Source organism: Phyllosticta citriasiana (genome assembly GCF_038021145.1).
Source record: "Phyllosticta citriasiana strain CBS 120426 chromosome Unknown IWZ02scaffold_4, whole genome shotgun sequence".
NCBI classification, from domain to species: domain Eukaryota; kingdom Fungi; phylum Ascomycota; class Dothideomycetes; order Botryosphaeriales; family Phyllostictaceae; genus Phyllosticta; species Phyllosticta citriasiana.
The window spans coordinates 459,533-475,671 of record NW_027117281.1 but is presented as its reverse complement, the minus strand read 5'-3'; the positions used below and the strand labels follow the sequence as shown (position 1 = coordinate 475,671).

General features: G+C 56.9%; 5 protein-coding genes across 5 annotated transcripts; 2 read left to right on the top strand and 3 right to left on the bottom strand.

Moving 5' to 3' along the window:
• Positions 1-7: 7 nt before the first annotated feature.
• On the top strand, positions 8-4,499 carry IWZ02DRAFT_474196 (tubulin domain-containing protein). The gene is made up of 6 exons (XM_066768992.1): positions 8-1,058; positions 1,115-1,139; positions 1,817-2,022; positions 2,471-2,734; positions 2,785-2,959; positions 3,054-4,499. Exons 1-6 carry the CDS (start codon positions 166-168, stop codon positions 4,023-4,025), a joined length of 2,535 nt encoding a protein of 844 aa, XP_066624376.1. The 5' UTR covers positions 8-165; the 3' UTR covers positions 4,026-4,499.
• On the bottom strand, positions 4,482-6,322 carry IWZ02DRAFT_446079 (autophagy protein Atg27). Its single transcript, XM_066767204.1, has 3 exons — positions 5,837-6,322; positions 5,043-5,634; positions 4,482-4,972 (listed from the first exon to the last, which is right to left on the bottom strand). The coding sequence occupies exons 1-3, from the start codon at positions 6,111-6,113 to the stop codon at positions 4,777-4,779; spliced, it is 1,065 nt and encodes a 354-aa protein (XP_066624375.1). The 5' UTR covers positions 6,114-6,322; the 3' UTR covers positions 4,482-4,776.
• A 436-nt stretch (positions 6,323-6,758) lies between these two features.
• Positions 6,759-9,530, bottom strand: IWZ02DRAFT_374796 (uncharacterized protein; the record flags this gene model as incomplete). The annotated part of the gene is made up of 1 exon (XM_066764782.1): positions 6,759-9,530. One exon carries the CDS (start codon positions 9,528-9,530, stop codon positions 6,759-6,761), a length of 2,772 nt encoding a protein of 923 aa, XP_066624374.1.
• An 849-nt stretch (positions 9,531-10,379) lies between these two features.
• On the bottom strand, positions 10,380-11,733 carry IWZ02DRAFT_200817 (alkaline foam protein A). The gene is made up of 3 exons (XM_066762568.1): positions 11,533-11,733; positions 11,103-11,481; positions 10,380-11,007 (listed from the first exon to the last, which is right to left on the bottom strand). Exons 2-3 carry the CDS (start codon positions 11,461-11,463, stop codon positions 10,706-10,708), a joined length of 663 nt encoding a protein of 220 aa, XP_066624373.1. The 5' UTR covers positions 11,464-11,481; positions 11,533-11,733; the 3' UTR covers positions 10,380-10,705.
• A 2,193-nt stretch (positions 11,734-13,926) lies between these two features.
• On the top strand, positions 13,927-15,680 carry IWZ02DRAFT_201204 (membrane bound O-acyl transferase family-domain-containing protein). Its single transcript, XM_066762570.1, has 4 exons — positions 13,927-14,084; positions 14,136-14,362; positions 14,416-15,226; positions 15,274-15,680. Exons 2-4 carry the CDS (start codon positions 14,215-14,217, stop codon positions 15,575-15,577), a joined length of 1,263 nt encoding a protein of 420 aa, XP_066624372.1. The 5' UTR covers positions 13,927-14,084; positions 14,136-14,214; the 3' UTR covers positions 15,578-15,680.
• The last annotated feature ends 459 nt before the right edge of the window (positions 15,681-16,139 follow it).

The window sequence follows — 16,139 nt, the reverse complement described above, 5'->3', positions numbered from 1 at the left end:
CGGAACCCCGGACTTGGGCCGAGGCGGGCAGCAGCCAGCCCAATGGACCGCAGCACCTCCGGCTGGACCTGGCTCTAGCTTCCTCTTCCTCTTCCTTATCCTCCTCCTCTACCTTCTTTGCAAACCACTCTCTCTCCTGCGCGACCACTGCTCGACGTCGCCAACATGGACTTCGCCAAGCTCATGTCCGCGCAAATTGAAAAGGGCAAATCCAAAACTCCACCCAACGCCGCCGCAGACGAAAACAAAAAGTATCTCAAGCGCTCTGAGATCGAAGCACAACGGCAGGCTGCTTACCTCGCCGAACAGAAAGCCGCCGAGCAAGCGCGGCTAGAGAAGCTCGAGAAAAAGCGCAAGCTAGAAGAAGAGGAAGCAGAGCGTGAACATGAGCGCCAGGAAAAGAAGCGCCGGCTAGCCGAGCACTCGCGCAAGTTGAGAGAAGAAGAGGAAGAGGCAGAAGAAAGGGCGCGCCGGAAGCGACTTGGCCTGCCGGATTTGCCACCCAAGAAGAGCGACATGGACGAGACGCCGCAACCCGAGGGGGAGGAGGACATATCAGAGGAGGAATTGATTGAGAGATTACGCAAGCTCGCTGAGCCAGCACGGTTGTTTGGCGAAACACACAGGCAACGACTGAAGCGCTACAAGAAGTTGACGGGACAAGCTTTGGCGCCAAAGCTCACGGACGGTCCTATCCCGACAACACTCGAACCAGTCAGTGGCGGAGAAATGATCGTGGGTGCGAAGATGCCAAAGGACGAAGCAGGTCGCAAGTTCCTGGCGCGTCAACTAGCTTCCTACTTCAACATGGTTTTGAGCGAGTGGGAGATTGCGCTTGCGCAACGGCCCGAAGAGGTTCGGAGCAGCTATCAGGGCAAACAAGCGTACAATGCCATGGTGCAGGCCAAGGAGAATCTGCGTCCATTCTTTAGGAAGCTCGAAAAGGATGAGATCGAAGATGGTGTCCTGGAGCCAGTGATAGAGATTGTCAAAGCGGCCCAAGAGAGACGCTACGTGGATGCCAACGACGGCTACCTGAGATTGAGCATTGGCAAAGCGTAAGTCAACTTCCACTTCCATTCAGAGAATTGGCACAAATCTAATCGTTCGACAGTGCCTGGCCCATTGGTGTGACCATGGTTGGTATCCACGAACGTTCGGCTCGAGAAAAGCTGCATGAGAGCGACAAGGCGACTGCGCATATTATGAGCGACGAGACAACGAGAAAATATTTGCAAAGCATCAAAAGGTGTTTGAGCTTCTGTCAAACAAGATGGCCGCCGGAGGACCAGTTGCAGCTCATGGGTTGAGATGGAGATGGAAAAGTAGTGCTAGCGGCAACCAATTTCCATACGAACCTTGATATCCCTTACTCTTTGAAATATCTTTGCCTCCGCACAATGAGTGTCGATATGGTGCATGAAGTGAGAGAAAGATGCTACATGAGACAACAATGAAGGGTAGCAGATCAACTCTCCCACAAGTTGGTCTTAAAGCACCGTCCGCATCCCAGAGTCGCCGCCACCGTGCTAGCTCCGCGGGCAAGCAAAACCTCCGCCGACCAAACCCAACCACGACCACAAACCATGCACGAAATCGTAACTTTGCAATTCGGCAACCAAGCCAACTACCTTGGCACGCACTTCTGGAACACTCAAGTCAGTCACCTCATTCTCCTTCTGCACCCACAGCCTCACCACTCCTCAAGAAACACCGCGCAAACCGCTGCCCAATCAACGCCGCGTTTGCCCACATGACGTGCCCATCCACCACCACCACACCCATCTGTCTGTGTCGCTGACCCGCAACTCTCCAGGAATCCTACTTCACATATGACGATGGCGCGTATGAGTCGCCGGTGAATCATGACGTTCTCTTTCGGCCGGGCGTGGGTGCCGATGGCGCCGACACGTTTATGCCGCGGACTGTCATTTATGATCTCAAGGGCGCGTTTGGCAGCTTGAAGAAGGTGAATGCCTTGTATGAGCTGGAGGAGGATGATGATTCGAGGGAGATTTTGTGGTGAGTGTTTTGACTCTGTTCTGCTCTTTGTCAAATCTTTATGTTCTTTTTTTTTTTTTTTTTTGGTGCTTTCCTCTCCCCTTTCCTCTTTCGTCCCCTCGCTGCCTCTGCTTTGCCTTTTCAACTGTCCCCGTCTGCTTCTACTTTTCAAAACGTCTTCTTCTTTTGCCAAGGCTGCATTTTGCGTCTGTATCAAGAACTGGAGAAATGAGGTCCGGACCAGGGCTTATCCCACGCATGAAGAGCGGGACGCGATTGCCAAACTCATCTCAATATGTCAAAATACATATTTGAAGGACTCGCACTTACATTTCTATTCTCCAACCCAACCCTCTCTCTTTCTCATTCAATGCAAAGAAGCTCGCCGCCTTTCCTCGTCATCAGACGCACATCACCTTGCGCAAACCTCCCAAAATCTTATTCAATTCTAACCCGCACCTTGCACCAGGAACAACGGCACAACGCCAATCAAGGCCGAGCCCATCCTCCCGAGCGCGTACACGCAAGCGCTCGACGCAGGCGCCGACCCGCCGCCTCTGACCAGTGAGACAGTCCGCTACTGGTCCGACTACAGCCGCGTCTACTACCATCCGCGCTCGCTGGTCCAGCTTCACGAGTACGAGCTGCAATCGCAGCTGCAGCCGTTTGAGTCGTGGGGCGTGGGCGAGGAGCTATTTAGGGGCTTGGACCGCGAGCATGATTTGCTTGATCGGTGAGTATTCGTCGATTCAGTGATATCCTCCTTCTGATGACTGGAAACAGAGACCTCCGCCCCTTCATCGAAGAATGCGACCAACTGCAGGGTCTTCAGGTGCTGAGCAGCGTCGACGACGCCTGGGGCGGCTTCTCAGCGCGCTACGTCGAGCGTCTGCGCGATGAGTTTGGCAAGCTGAGCATCTGGACGTGGGCACTCGAGGACGACGAGAAGCAAAAACGGGTGCGTAGATGATGTTCCTCCTTTGCCTTCCCTCGATCACCTTCCTCCCATACATACATATCAACGAGCGACCCAAACTGACACGCAAACGCAGGACAAGCAGCGCGCCCAACTCCTCAACCGCGCCCTCTCCCTGACCTCCCTCGTCCCCGTCTCCTCAACCTACATCCCCCTCCCCACGCGCCCCTCTCCCACTCACTTCCCCTCCTACCTCACCCTGCCCCCCTCCCCGGCCCACCCATGGCACACGGCCGCCCTCCGCGCCGCCATCCTCGAAACCGCAACGTTGCCCTCGCGCCTACGCTCCTCCTCCTCCTCCTCCCTCGCCGCCATGGAATCCGCCTTCAACGCCGACGGCAACCGCCGCATCGTCGAAGCCCGCATGCGCGTCGCCGCCCCCCGCGCCATCGCCGCCCAGCTACGCAACCGCCACGACGCTCGCGTCGCCAACCGCGATAAAAACAAAACAGCTCGCGGCGAGGCGGCGATTGCCAGCGTCGACATCGCCACCGCGCTCGCCGACGCCGACGCCGACCTCGACGACCTCGACATCGCCATGTGCGGCATCTTTGCCGAAAACGCAGCGCCCGAGCAGAGTCGCGGCCGCGTCCAGCACGCCCACCACGTCTTCGGCCGCGTCGAGACGCTGCGCGGCCCCTGGGCTGCGAGTCAAAACGACGAGTTCGACGCCGCCCCCCTGGCGGCTCTCAACGCCGCCGCGCGCGACCGTCGCTATGCTGACGCCGTGCCCCGCGCTTTTCGATACGCCACTCCGCTCCTGTTTCCGCTGCTCGACAGCTTTCCGCGGATCTTCAACATCGAGGGAGACGGAGACGGAGACGAGAAGGATGGGGATGGGCAGAAGGAAAAAGATAAAGTGGCCGTCCGCACGGCGCTGGCCACGTCGTCGGCGCTGTCGAGCCGCTTGAGGCGCATGGCGCTGCTTGTGGGGCGCATGGCTGGCGTTGATGAGCGCGAGGCGCTGTATGATGGGCTCAAGGGGTTGGCGGATGAGTACGAGGAGGGATGGGATGATGATGATGATGATTGTAATGATAGTGAGTAAGTGAGTAAGTAAGTAGTAGAGCTCTGGTTGGGAGTGCATAGTAAAACGCATTCTGGAGAGGGAACGGGACCGCGAGGTTCGTTCGTAGTCCCGATAAACGACTTGGAGACGCCGGGGTGATGGAGATTTCGAAACTGTGGTGGTTCCTATCGTGGTACCTAGGTGGATTGCCCTCCACCAGCAGTCCGTCCTTGCTCGTGCTACGGCTTCGATGCTACAGCTGCAGCTGCCGTATCCGACTCCCTATTTTCCTCTCGCCAACTAACTCCTCCTCGCCTGACTGTTCGGCAGACCGGGCAGTAGACCAGCGGCGCCCGCAAAGGCCCTCTGTCCATATGTCCGTCTGCCCGTCTGCCTATAAAAAGAAGTAGTAACTCGAAAAGAAGATCCCTCAACAACGACGCCAGCAATGTAGATACAGCGGGTGGTGGTGGTGGACAGGATACAGTAAGGTAGGTAGGTAGGTAGGTAGGTAGGTAGTAGCTGAGGTAAATGGACACACCCAAACCAAATCCATAATCTACACGTCGTCGGCTTCCATCATCTGTCTCATTCTTGCCTTGCACACTCTCATTTCCTTGATTTTTTTCCCCTCATGTCACGTACGATCCGACCCGACCAACAACACGAACAATAAGTAGCTTGCGACGTGAAAGCGGTAAGCGAACACGGCACGCAGACGCCCCAAGCGGCCTTCCTTTTGACCCACCCCTGAAAAGACTATGTAGCGGTAGAATTGGGCATTGGGAAATCAAACAGCGCTGTAGCCGCCTCTCGAATCGCCGCCCTGGAACGAGTTGACGACGCGGCGACCAATGTCCTTGGCGATGTACGGCAGGTCGCGGATGGTGTCGCCGTGGGGCACAAGGTCCCAGCCGCGGGCGCCGTAGCGGTTGTAGTTGAGCCAGCTGCCGAAGATGAGGTACGCGGCGACGCAGAGGAAGATACTGTGTGCGCGTGAAAAGTCAGTGACGACACATCAACGAAAGGGAGGGACGGAGAGATGCCGCCACTTACATGATGATGAGCCAGGTGAAGAAGCCCCAGTGGTCCGACGACTTGGAGCCCCCAGAGCCGCCGCCCGCCGCCGACTCGCACGCGTACTTGGTCAACCATTCGAGCCGCAGCACCTTGACGCCGCCCTCGTCCTTGTAGCTCCTGAACCGCAGACTGCGTTTCTCGTCGTCGTCGCCCTCACCATCGCCATCCTCCTCCTCTCCCTCGGGTTCGTCACCTTCCGCCCTTCTCACGCGCAGACCCCTCTTCTCCGCACCATCCTCGCCCTTCTCCTCGTCGCCATCCTCCGTCTCGCGCTCGTCCAGCGGGTCGTCGAGGCCCTCGAGCCCCGTCCGCGACTCGTCGCACACGAATTCGAGCAGCGCCTTTTGCTCCTGGCCCTTCTTCTGGTTGAACGGGTACTTGCCGCCGCGCAGCTCGATGCGGAGGCCGTCCTTGTCCTTGTCCGAGTTGGAGTCGGAGTTTTTGAGGCGCGTGAATTTGGGGTCCAGCCCTTTGCCGCGGTGCAGCGTGTAGTCGCCCGCAATCGGCACCACTTGGTTGATGAGCGTCGTGTCGTCGGCCGTGTTGGTGATGTACTCGGTTCCGCACACTGTGGTGGTGGTGATAATGTTAGTGTCGGCTCAGCTTGGGGGAGGAGGCGGCCGTGGCTGCTGCGTCCTGCAGTCGGTGTGCGTCGTGACACGCCTGAGGGGGGGGGGGGGGGGGGGGGGGGGGGGGAACTGGGCAGGCAGGCAGCCAGCGAGCCAGCCAGCCAGCCTGGCAAAAGATGACGAGAAGATGAGCACACGTACCTCTCGTTCCCTGCGGACACTGGTCGTCCTTGTCCACGCCCTTGAGCGGCTTCAGGCTCTGGCAAATGTCGACGGTAAAGGTAAAGTTGGAGATTGACGGCGGGTGTTCTTGTATCCAATGCACCGAGTGCGGCCCGCCCAGCTTCTCCAAGTTGTAGTCTTGCCCGTCAACGACAATGTCCTTGCAGTTGAGGTTGACGGCTTGTGCCAACAGCGGCAGACTGAGGATTGCTGCCGACACGACCGATGCCGCCGAGGGTATTTGAGGTCGTCGCATTCTAGGCGGACGGAGGAGCACTCCCTGGGCTGCTGCTGCGGCGGCGGGAGGTGGTCTCGCGAATCAAGGAATTCGGAGGGTGTAGTCGGTAATGACGTTGGAGATTGGATATGCTGTAAGTTGCTGGGATTGGCAGGATGTCGGCCGTCTGCGCCTGATCGCGTGTTAGTTGGTTGAGAGGTGATGGCAAGTTCAGGTCGCCAGCCAGGTGCGGCAGGGTACAAGCTGGGGTGCTCTGCCAACCAAGACCGTTGGCCGACTGCCGACGCTACGACCACCCACCATCGATGCCCATCCGTCCCACCTTGGCCCGATGCCATTTGCGGCCTCTAATCGCGAGTTCGGTCAAGCAAGTGTGACTAGTATAGTTCGACCACTTCTGGATCCTCACGTCGACACCGAAAAACTGTCAACACTCGAGATTGTCAAGCCCTCACGAGCTACCTTGTACATGAGGATACGAGGATACATTCAAGTATACATGGGTGCTCTATTCGCTTGAACGCTACCGCTATCATGACGACAGTGACATGACGACGCTTCGCCGATTCCAAGACATCATGCTGTGCACCTGATTCCATCATGATCCGTCTCCCATCCTATCCAAGATGAAAAAAAAAAAAAAAAAAAAAAAAAGCGCCGTGATCATGACCCGTTGACCTGCGTCTCTCCACCGTCACCCGTCATCTTCCTATTCTTAATCTCTTCCTTGGACGTTGCCGTCTTCTTATGGTTCTTAAACGCTGGCCCTCTGCCCACGCCAGCCTCTCTCGCCGCCACGACTCCCGCGAGGCACCTCCCGACAGCCTCTAGGTCTCCCAGCAACGTGACATGTCCGCGGTCACTGCTGACGACGCCTCCTCTCACAACCGCATATCCAGGCGGCAACATGGCGGCTCGCGCAAGAACGACGCCGTCACCACTGGCAAAGGCAAGCTCGTCATAAGAGTCCGCATGCTTGATGCCCTCTCGTCCAACTACCTTGGCACCATAAACAGTCGGGATGCTCTTGCCGTAAATCACGGCTGCCGGAGGGTAGACATTTGCGTCGCCGTGATCGTCGCGGAAATCAAGCTCTTGTTTGAACTTTTTGGTTTCAGCCAGCGTGCGCGTCAAATACTCAATCGCCTTGTCGCGAGGAATCGTGACGGCCGTCGCTGGGTTGCTGTTCTGCGACGCATTGTTCTCGGCCGGCTGGTCGCCTTGGTTTGCGCCCATTTGCACACCAATTGCTCTGTTGGGCCGGCCGCCTTCGGCTTGCGCCTCGGCCTTTGCAGTTTTGGCGGCAGATGCCTCTTTTGCTGCCTCGTCTTTGCCGATGCCGGGGAGCGAAAATGTGCTGCTTCTGGGCGACTTGGAAATGGAGCTCTTGCGTCCGATCGTAGGAAGAACGCTGGACATGGATCTCATGATGCCATCAAATCCAATGTTGAGCTGGTTCTTGAGCGGCGGGAGAGCCGGAGCGATACATGGAGACAAGCGTCCTTCGATCCACGTGTTGACATCGAAAAAGTCGACGGGGTATTCCTCCTTGGTGTACTTGTCAATGAAGCACTTGCCGCTCAGGGGAAGCAGCGCAAAGCTTGTGCGGATTGAGAAATTGACTTGGGCGGTTAGCACTCTCGAGCTAAGGAGCACATCGTCACCGTTGCGCAAGGGCCCAAGAATATTGACACAGGTTGTGGGAACGCCAGCGTACACGACCCCTGAAAAGAGATCCGGTCGCTGGTTGATGGCATGGCGTGTGATGAGCCCTCCCAGGCTATGAGCAATTACAATAGCGCCCTTTTGATCTGCCGGCGCATCGGGCTTGTTGCTTGGCAAAGACTCGAGAAACTCTATGAGCCTACGACTGAGGAGATGCGGGCTCAATCTCCAGTCGTAGCCGTAGTCATGGACGCGCAATTCGCCATTCTGAGCGTGCTCCGAGGCCCGAAGACGCTTGAACAGACGTCGCGAGATATCTACAGGACCAATGTGAGTGAGCATGCCGCCCGGAATTACCCGCTCTTCCATCGTCTCCTCATCTTCAGGATCCAGGCCGACCTCCAAATCAACTCTGCGGAGGTTGAGGCCGACCTTGATCGGCACCCACAGTTGCCGATGTGGAGGCTCTGCGGAACGGAGAATTGATCCGCGGTAGCCGCCCAGGATGACAACGTCCCCCTTCAAGCCACTTATCGCCTGATTGAAGAAGGGGTGCTGGGCAGCATTGTTCGAAGTCATTCCAGCAACGCTGTGTCTAGGACTCCTCTTCGGTCCCTCGACAGGGGTTTTGCTGATGTTCAACGGACTCGGCGTGCCTTTACGATGACTCGCAGAGGAGTTTTTCATCGACAAAGACCCTGGACGCCCCCGAGTGAGATCAGTAAGAGACGTTGCCAAATTGTTGAAATTCGGAATCGAGGGTATACCGCGAATTTTAAAATTGGCATCCTGAAAACTGTCTTTGATCGCCTTGATGCGACTATTGACCTGCTCTTGCACGTGCTCAAATCGAGTGTCGTCACCAAGCGACGACGCCTTGGAAAGTGATCGATATAGCACCAGGGATTCGTCTGAAGCCGACCTTCGCAACAGACTATCCCTAGTCAATTGTCGGCTCGGTGGCGGTCTCAGACTGGCATTGTCTGCCCTCTGGTACCTCGAAGCGCTCGATCCATCGAGATGGACGGTAGAACGGCGCGAGTGCAAGGGCACAAGAGAGCTCGAAGGCTTCGGCGCGTTTGGAAATGATGTCCTCTTCGGACTCGGACTGCTCGATTTACTGGTTCCATCCTGGCTCGACCGGCGGTCATTGCTGCTTGTGAATCCTGGTATCGAAAAGTTGAGCAGATTGGGACTCTTGGGTAGTGATGGCAGGTTGAATGGGCGCAGCTTCTTAGTGGTCGAGGCGCCAGAAGACGCGCGTCGCCTGTGTCCAGTCAAGCTTTCCCGCAATGACGCCTTCAAATCCTCGGATCTCTGGTGCCTCTTTGGTCGCGTGGGCGACACTTTTCGAGGCTCGGCGTCTTTTTGCGTCGCGCTGTCTCGCGGCGGTGACGCAATCTCGTGTGTAACTGGCGTCGAAGAGCCAGACGAGCCAACCGTTTGCGGCTCTCTTGTCCCCTCTAGACCATATATTTCTGTATCGCCAAAAGATCCCCCCGGCAAATCCTCCATGGCGGCAGCCTTCTCGGCGGCTGGTGTGGTAGGAGAGGCATAGTGCGTCTGGGCATGGCCGATGCTGAAGCCCACGAGGGATTGCGGGTTCTGTGGAGGATAGTCTTGAGCGGCCGGCGAGTCCTCGTCCGAGGGGGTGCTGAGGTCGGGAGAAGGGGTGACAAAGTCAACATCGGTCGGTAGAGCGTGCGGCATTGTCGAATGGCTCCGGCGGTGATCATGGGAGGGCGATGGCGCGGTTATAGATTGAGCCATGATATTGCGCGGGTGGAGGAGGGGCACCGGCACGGAGAATACGGAGGGTGAGCTGGAGCGCGTTGGCTATCACCAATTGCGAATCAGAGCGCAGACGAGGTGGGATCCGCTGGGGCAGTGCATCACCTCGGTGAGCAAGCGCTGTAGTGGGGGGCGACCTGGCGGATCCTGTGTCTGTATCAAAGGAAGATGGAGAGGGAGAGGGAGAGGGAGAGGGAGAGGGAGAGGGAGAGGGAGAGGGAGAGGGAGAGGGATAAGCAGGAGGGAGTGGAGAGGGCGCGGGTTGAGGCCATGTTAGCTGATGAATAATGACTCGTCGGTGCTGGAGGGAAAGCGCGTATCCCAGCGGAGAGGTGGATGAAGCGCCGGAACAGAAGGAATGTAGAATGTAGGCAGGTAGCGGACTCTTGTGACGCCGTGGGCCGTGGCATCCGGCGCACAAGTTCCAACGGAATCAAAACCGCCCGAATTCCGTCATCCTCGATCAACAAAGGACTTTGCTCGGCCTCGGTCACTATCACCATATGCCCCGACGACCATTGTTCGCATCTTCAGCGATGATTCACTTTTAACTCGTCTGAAACTCGATATGCATCTCGTCCGCCGTCATCTCAACCTTGACGCCATCCTGCAGCCAGCCAAGCGTTTAGCAAAGCTTCGCCTGAACCACACGAGGTCCCACAGCCTCTGCGACACCACTGACGTAACTCTCCAAACGTCTGTGATGTGTAAAAAGCCGTGGCACCATCCACATCGCTTCGAGGGTAAACGAGTTGAACAATTGAAGGCCCATAGAGGACGTCGGCTTTTGAAGCAAGAGAGTGTCAATGAACCACATGCTTATCTATGCATGGCGACCTGTCACGAGCTGTCAATCATGCCTCAGGAACCTTTTTCACGGATACCCTAGGCAACACGCGCGGGATGCCGCCATCACATCACTAGGCCTTGTTCGTTCTGACCAATGTCGTCATGGCATTAAAAAATAACCTCGTGTGGTGGCCGGCGCGTGCAGCAGCCAGCCGCCAACCTTGAGAGCTTCAGTTTATTTACAGTGTACAGTTCAGAAAATACAGCCAAAATTCCCTCTTTTGTCAACCCGCATCGCACCACCACCTTTCCCATCCATCCATCCATCCATCTCAAGCCGCGTCGACGCACGCAATCGCTGCCGCTTAGGCATGGTAGTTGGAGTAGATGCAGCCGACGGGGTCGGTCGTCTCGATCGTCTTCGCGACGAAGCCAGTGCAGTTCTTGCCGGTGTTGAAGGGGTCGATGATGCCGACGTCGATGGAGACGGTCCACTCGCTCTCCGAGTCGCCATAGGGGCAGGCAAGGAAGTCGGAGCCGTCAAACTTCAGCGAGCCGTTCTCGTTGATGGTGAAGCCCTTGCTCTCGGACCGCTTGCCAAAGTACGTGTTGACGCCGTCCGAGTACTGCAACACGCCGCGGCCCATGCCGGAGCGGTCGGTGTAGACTGTTGGCAGGGTTAGCGCTGCTGCGTCCCTTTGCTTCGGCTGAAAAGCGAGTTGCTTTTTTGCTATTGCGTGCCGGTCTGGGACGGGAACTTACACTGCTGCTTGCTGACCTCGGTCGTGTTGAACAGGAACAGCTCCTGCGTATCGACGTTGAGCTGAAAGGTAGCAAAGTCGGACGTCTTATCGAAGCAGTTGGCGTCCTGCTTGCGGCCGATGGACAGGCCGCTCTGGAGGGCAGCGAGGGCCTGGTTCTGGATGGGAGAGCCCGACCTGAGGGCAACCAGGCCAAAGGTCTTGAGGTTCGAGGCGGGAACGTCAACGGCCACGTTTAGGTTGGCGGTGGTCTCGACGACGCCGACGGACGTGTCGACAATCTTGACTTCTTGCTGAGCAGCGGGCAGGGCCGAGGCCGAGGCAGCAAGGGCGGCGGCGGCAACGAAGTTCTTGAACTGCATCCTGATGGAATTTGGAGGCGAAGAAACGAGGTGGTGTTGATTAAAAGGCGAAGAAGGTAGCGGTGGTGGTGGTGGAGGTGTGGATGGCTTTGCTGTTTGGACGGCTTGGCTTGTTGATGGTGACAACCGCCTGGGTCGTACCCGGTGCTTTATAGGATTTACCCAGGTGCTGGTATGGTGGTGGAGTCAAGCAAATACGAGGGCTTCTTGGCCTCGACGGACGTCTGGTCCAAGCACCCCCTACGCGACGCGGGCCTTGTCTGGTGAACGAACCCGGGAAGCAGAAGCCTCTCTTGCTCCTCTCGCAGCTTCGTTCTGGGCCACTGTTGCATGACCACTCGTATTTTCGCCTCACCGGTTTAGTCACAGCGTAGTCTATTCGAGAACGACGTGCAAAGAGCCGCCGGCCGCCTGGCCCACCCGCGTGCTACCAATACGGTGTGTGGCGATGCGATGCCGGAAAAGAAGGAAACAGAAGATGCTACTCCGTCACCATGACCACACACAGCGAAGATGGGCGTCTAAGGAATTAAGACAGCATGTCTGCGCCTGGGTGGTACTGTAGGGCTGATGAACGAGTGAGGTATCATCGGCCACCTCTCGGCACGCAGCGGGCAGTCTTCCCGAAGCAGGCCGTGGCGGGGTTGAATGAATGAGGGGATGGGTGGTCTGCAAAGCGAGCGGTCGTCCTGGGGGACATGTCTCCGTGTGTCGCCTGCCCCCTGTGCTTGTGCTGTGACTTGCTCTCTCTCTCTCTCTCTCTCTCTCTCTCTCTCTCTCTCTCTCTCTCTCTCTCTCTCTCTCTCTCTCTTTCTCTTCCCGACCTTTTTTGGGGGGCCCATGTGTCTCGTATTTTGCCAGCAAAGCCATTATGGTTAAGCGGAAGCGACCTTGGCGGTCAGTGTCCCGATCCAACTCTAGGTACTTTTTTGAGGCCGTGTGGCGCTTCGCGTTGTGAACAGGAGACTTTTGCGCGTTGCTCCCCTCCCCCCCGCTCAGTGGCGCCCGCTGTGCAAAAGCTTCGCCCGTCATGCTTTGCATGTCGGCTGGGGTTCCATCACTACTTCATCGGCGCCCACAGCTCCACCAAATCTTCTAGAAGAACCAGAGTCGTGTCCCTAGAAGCCAGCGAGCGTACCACGACACTCGATCTCGCCCACCACCGCACCCACGAATGCCGCAGGGCGCCGGTGGCTGTTGTGTGGGGTTGCGCTGGGTGACATGCTCGGCCCGTCCCTAGACAAACAAGCATGTAGCCTACGCCCCGACCAAAAATAGTCTGGCTAGCCCGTATTCGCTGTGCAGTTTTTGGGCGATAGCCCGTCCGGAACAGGCCCCTCCCCCCCCCTGCCCCTTTTTTTGTGCTTTAGGTCGCCCAGTCCTTGATTGCCTGGCCACTGTTACAATTTGTCCGCAGGGCTGTGACGTTGATGGCTGTCGCCGCCTCTCGCGCACAGCCATATGTACCGCACCAAATACGGCGTACTAGACTAGACGAGTGCACTGCCACTGGTTGCTCCTCCGTTTTCTGGATGTCCGCAAGCTTCGCCTCTACTCGCTTGCTACGGCCGCACTGCTCGCTTGGATGCGGACATCATGGTTGCCGACTCGATTTGTTGTGTTATTGACTGTCCTTTTTTTCGTATTGCTAATCGCCTCTCAGCAGCCGACTTGTCCGGCTGGCGCGGTGCGGCTTGCTGCCGTCTGCCGTCTGCCGTCTGCCGTCTGCCGTTTCGCAGTCTGCTGTCCACTTGCATCCGTCCGGACAGGAGAAGGAAAACCGATAGTGCGCATGTTGCTTGCTGACGGAGTCGTCGCGGGAGCGCGAGCGTAACTGTACGTCAGAGAAAAGGAAAAGGTCCAGAAAAAATAAGCCTCGGCGTCCGAGGCTTGTTGGTGCTGAAGGTTGAGCCATCTTGTTAACCGTCTTTGAATACCTTGGATACAGTCGTCGCCGCCAGTGGTGCGTTCGTGATGTGGGAATTGGGCTTCTTCCCAACCCATCTCGATTTCGTGTACAATTCCTCGCATCAAGGCCTCTCCAATGCTAACCCATTGATCAGAGCTGCCTCGGCGCAAATTCGAAAGGGTAGCCCATCGGACTAGCCGAGAAGCAGTCCCAAAAGACAGTGCCATGTGCTGCGCCCGATGGGACTCGAGAACGAGAATGGAGTCCGCGTCCAGAAGGAATCCACGGCCATCCCGGAGCCCACAACCTCGACCCATCCCATCCTATCCCTCTTAACACGCTGTTAGTTTCTACGTCATCGCATTCAACATCGCAAGCGCCGAGTCTGCCAAAAGAAGCCAAGGAATATGGGACCGCAAGATGCGTTCGAGATGCGCCACGCACCTGACGACGCTAGCGAGGATCAGTTGAGGATGTGACAACAGGGCCAATGGCATCAGGAATGAAGGATCGCATGAAGCAATTCCGCCCGCACAGCCGTCTTTGTTGGAGAATGCGAGGAGAAAAGAACAAGACGTCCATCCATGTATCGGCGCAAATGCTTCCCAAGGGCCTAGATTCATTGGACGGTGCTACACAGTGTCAAGAATGTTCGACCAGCTGGGCCCGGGTGCACGCGTTCCCAAACCAAAAAACGGTTGAAACCAAGAAGGCAAGTTCCTTGACTGCGTAACAATGCTGCTCTTTCATCTTTGTATAAAAGGGGTCTCCGGCTGTGATCCCGTCGCGGTACCCAGCCGTCTTTTTCGCCTCCTTCTTCCTCAAAGCGGTTCTCGTTGACAATGGACTTGTTGTGGAAACTTCAGTCGCTTCTGGCGCGAATTGGTCAGGTGAATGTGCTCCCGCCCGTGGAGCAGCGAACCCCGCTGCCCGTGTGGTACCTCCCTTGCTTTGTCTTCGTCGTCTCGCTGTCCTTTGCGTTTCCCCGAGGTAAGGCTGCTGCTCCGATCTTCTGAATTCGTGAAACTGACCTCGTCCGCAAGGTCTTTTGAGAACGGCCTTTTCCCTGCCCGTCGTCGCCTATATGGCCTGGAAGTACGGTCACTACACGATTGGAGTCAACTTCCCCGATCGATATCCCTGGGGCTGCTTTCTCGTGGTCATTCTCTTCAGATACGCCGACTTCGTCCTGCTTGGGAATGCGGACCGTGAGAAAATTCGGCCCAAGCCCAAAGGCTCAGATTCCTACCCCACGGGAATAGGGTCTCCGCCGCCGCCGCTGTCGACATTTCCGCGCACTTTCTTCCAGCGATTCCTGTGGGGCCTTAAGCTGTTGACCGTGTACCATCGCGGAGTCGGGTGGACCCATGAAGTCAAAGGAATCCCGCCGCACATCAAACCGTACTCTCGATGGAACTTTGTCGCGCAGCAGATCAGCCACGCATGCCTGACGTCTTTGATCATCAAAGCAGGCAAAGCGTACGTGGCATCGACGCGTTTTGGAAACAGTGATCCGCTTGCCCGTACAAATTTCTTCTCTGAGCCTTGGTGGTTCCAGCTCTCCATTGGCGTCTGCAACCTCTGCTTGATCTGCGCGCCATGCATTTTGCTGAATTCCACCTTTTCCGCAATCGGCGTGGCTCTCGGGATCTGGCGTCCTGAGGATTGCCCACCGATATGGGGCCCGTGGAGCGAAAGCTACACTGTCAGGAAGCTGTGGGGAACGACGTGGCATCAGTGTCTCAGGAGGATCACCAACACGAGTGGTAGCTTTGTGGCCAAGGACCTCCTCCGACTGAGAAAAGGAACCTTTGCATCAAAATACACCCAACTTTTTGTTGGATTTTATGCCAGGTAAGTGTATCTACTGTCTGTTAGGTTGGCTCTGCTAATTGCGGCAGTGCCCTCATCCACTACGGCGGTGCCATATTCACATGCGGACATGACACTGGCGACTTGAAGTATTTCATGGCGCAGCCAGTCGCCATCTTGGTCGAGGACCATGTCATTGCGCTCGGGCGCCGGCTGGGAATCAAAGAGAGCCCCGTCTGGAAGCGCGTCGGCTATGTTTGGACGGCAGCCTGGTTCCTTTTCTCTGTAAGATGGAATATTGGCCCACAGCTCGAAGAGGGTTACGCTCTTTTCCCGGAGGCGGGCGATTTGCTTGGCTTTTTCAACATACACAGTGAATCGGCAACGGCGTGACCGCTGTTCCAGTCCATGTTGAAGGATGTAAATCTTAGCGACGCAGAATCTCAACTCGTCCGTGGATCAGTGTGAAAAGACGGCCCACTGCCAGAGATCATGCAATGATGACGAATGCTTCGGGCTCGTAGCGACGAACGGGACAACGGGCAGTCGGCAGGGACGGGCCGCGGCTATGTAAGAGCAAGACGAGATACTGGCTGGCAATGACGAGTTGTTGCAGAAGATGCAAGGTCAGGGCAGGGGGGGGACGTGTCTGCCGGATCGACTCCCGATGCTACCCCGTCAGCGGGTTTCCTGCGGCCATCCAATCTGTAGATGGGTGGTGTTTTGGGGAGCGAACCAACAAGGTTTCGACGTCGGCTGCTCCGCTATGGAGCATGCATGTCGCGAGGATGCCCCGACACGAACATAGATCTTCAAAACCTGCCACCTGCTCCATGTCGCAGGCTGCCTGATGGCTCCTCCAGGCGGCTATTCTGCGGCAGCCGTTGGTGCTGCGATGTCGCCAGATAAGACGTCAGTCAGCCTTGTCCAAGATATTTGTTTCGTCGTCTTCTTT

Bases quoted from the DNA above. Each gene is read 5' to 3' on its own strand.
- IWZ02DRAFT_474196 (XM_066768992.1), top strand. From the start codon at position 166: ATGGACTTCGCCAAGCTCATGTCCGCGCAAATTGAAAAGGGCAAATCC. The intron at 1,140-1,816 runs GTTGGTATCCAC...GCAACTCTCCAG, and splicing joins GGCCCATTGGTGTGACCATG to GAATCCTACTTCACATATGA. The intron at 2,960-3,053 runs GTGCGTAGATGA...ACGCAAACGCAG, and splicing joins ACGACGAGAAGCAAAAACGG to GACAAGCAGCGCGCCCAACT.
- IWZ02DRAFT_446079 (XM_066767204.1), bottom strand. From the start codon at position 6,113: ATGCGACGACCTCAAATACCCTCGGCGGCATCGGTCGTGTCGGCAGCA. The intron at 5,635-5,836 runs GTACGTGTGCTC...CCACCACCACAG, and splicing joins GTGTCCGCAGGGAACGAGAG to TGTGCGGAACCGAGTACATC. The intron at 4,973-5,042 runs GTAAGTGGCGGC...ACGCGCACACAG, and splicing joins TTCACCTGGCTCATCATCAT to TATCTTCCTCTGCGTCGCCG.
- IWZ02DRAFT_200817 (XM_066762568.1), bottom strand. From the start codon at position 11,463: ATGCAGTTCAAGAACTTCGTTGCCGCCGCCGCCCTTGCTGCCTCGGCC. The intron at 11,008-11,102 runs GTAAGTTCCCGT...CCCTGCCAACAG, and splicing joins CGAGGTCAGCAAGCAGCAGT to TCTACACCGACCGCTCCGGC.
- IWZ02DRAFT_201204 (XM_066762570.1), top strand. From the start codon at position 14,215: ATGGACTTGTTGTGGAAACTTCAGTCGCTTCTGGCGCGAATTGGTCAG. The intron at 14,363-14,415 runs GTAAGGCTGCTG...CTCGTCCGCAAG, and splicing joins GTCCTTTGCGTTTCCCCGAG to GTCTTTTGAGAACGGCCTTT. The intron at 15,227-15,273 runs GTAAGTGTATCT...TAATTGCGGCAG, and splicing joins TTTGTTGGATTTTATGCCAG to TGCCCTCATCCACTACGGCG.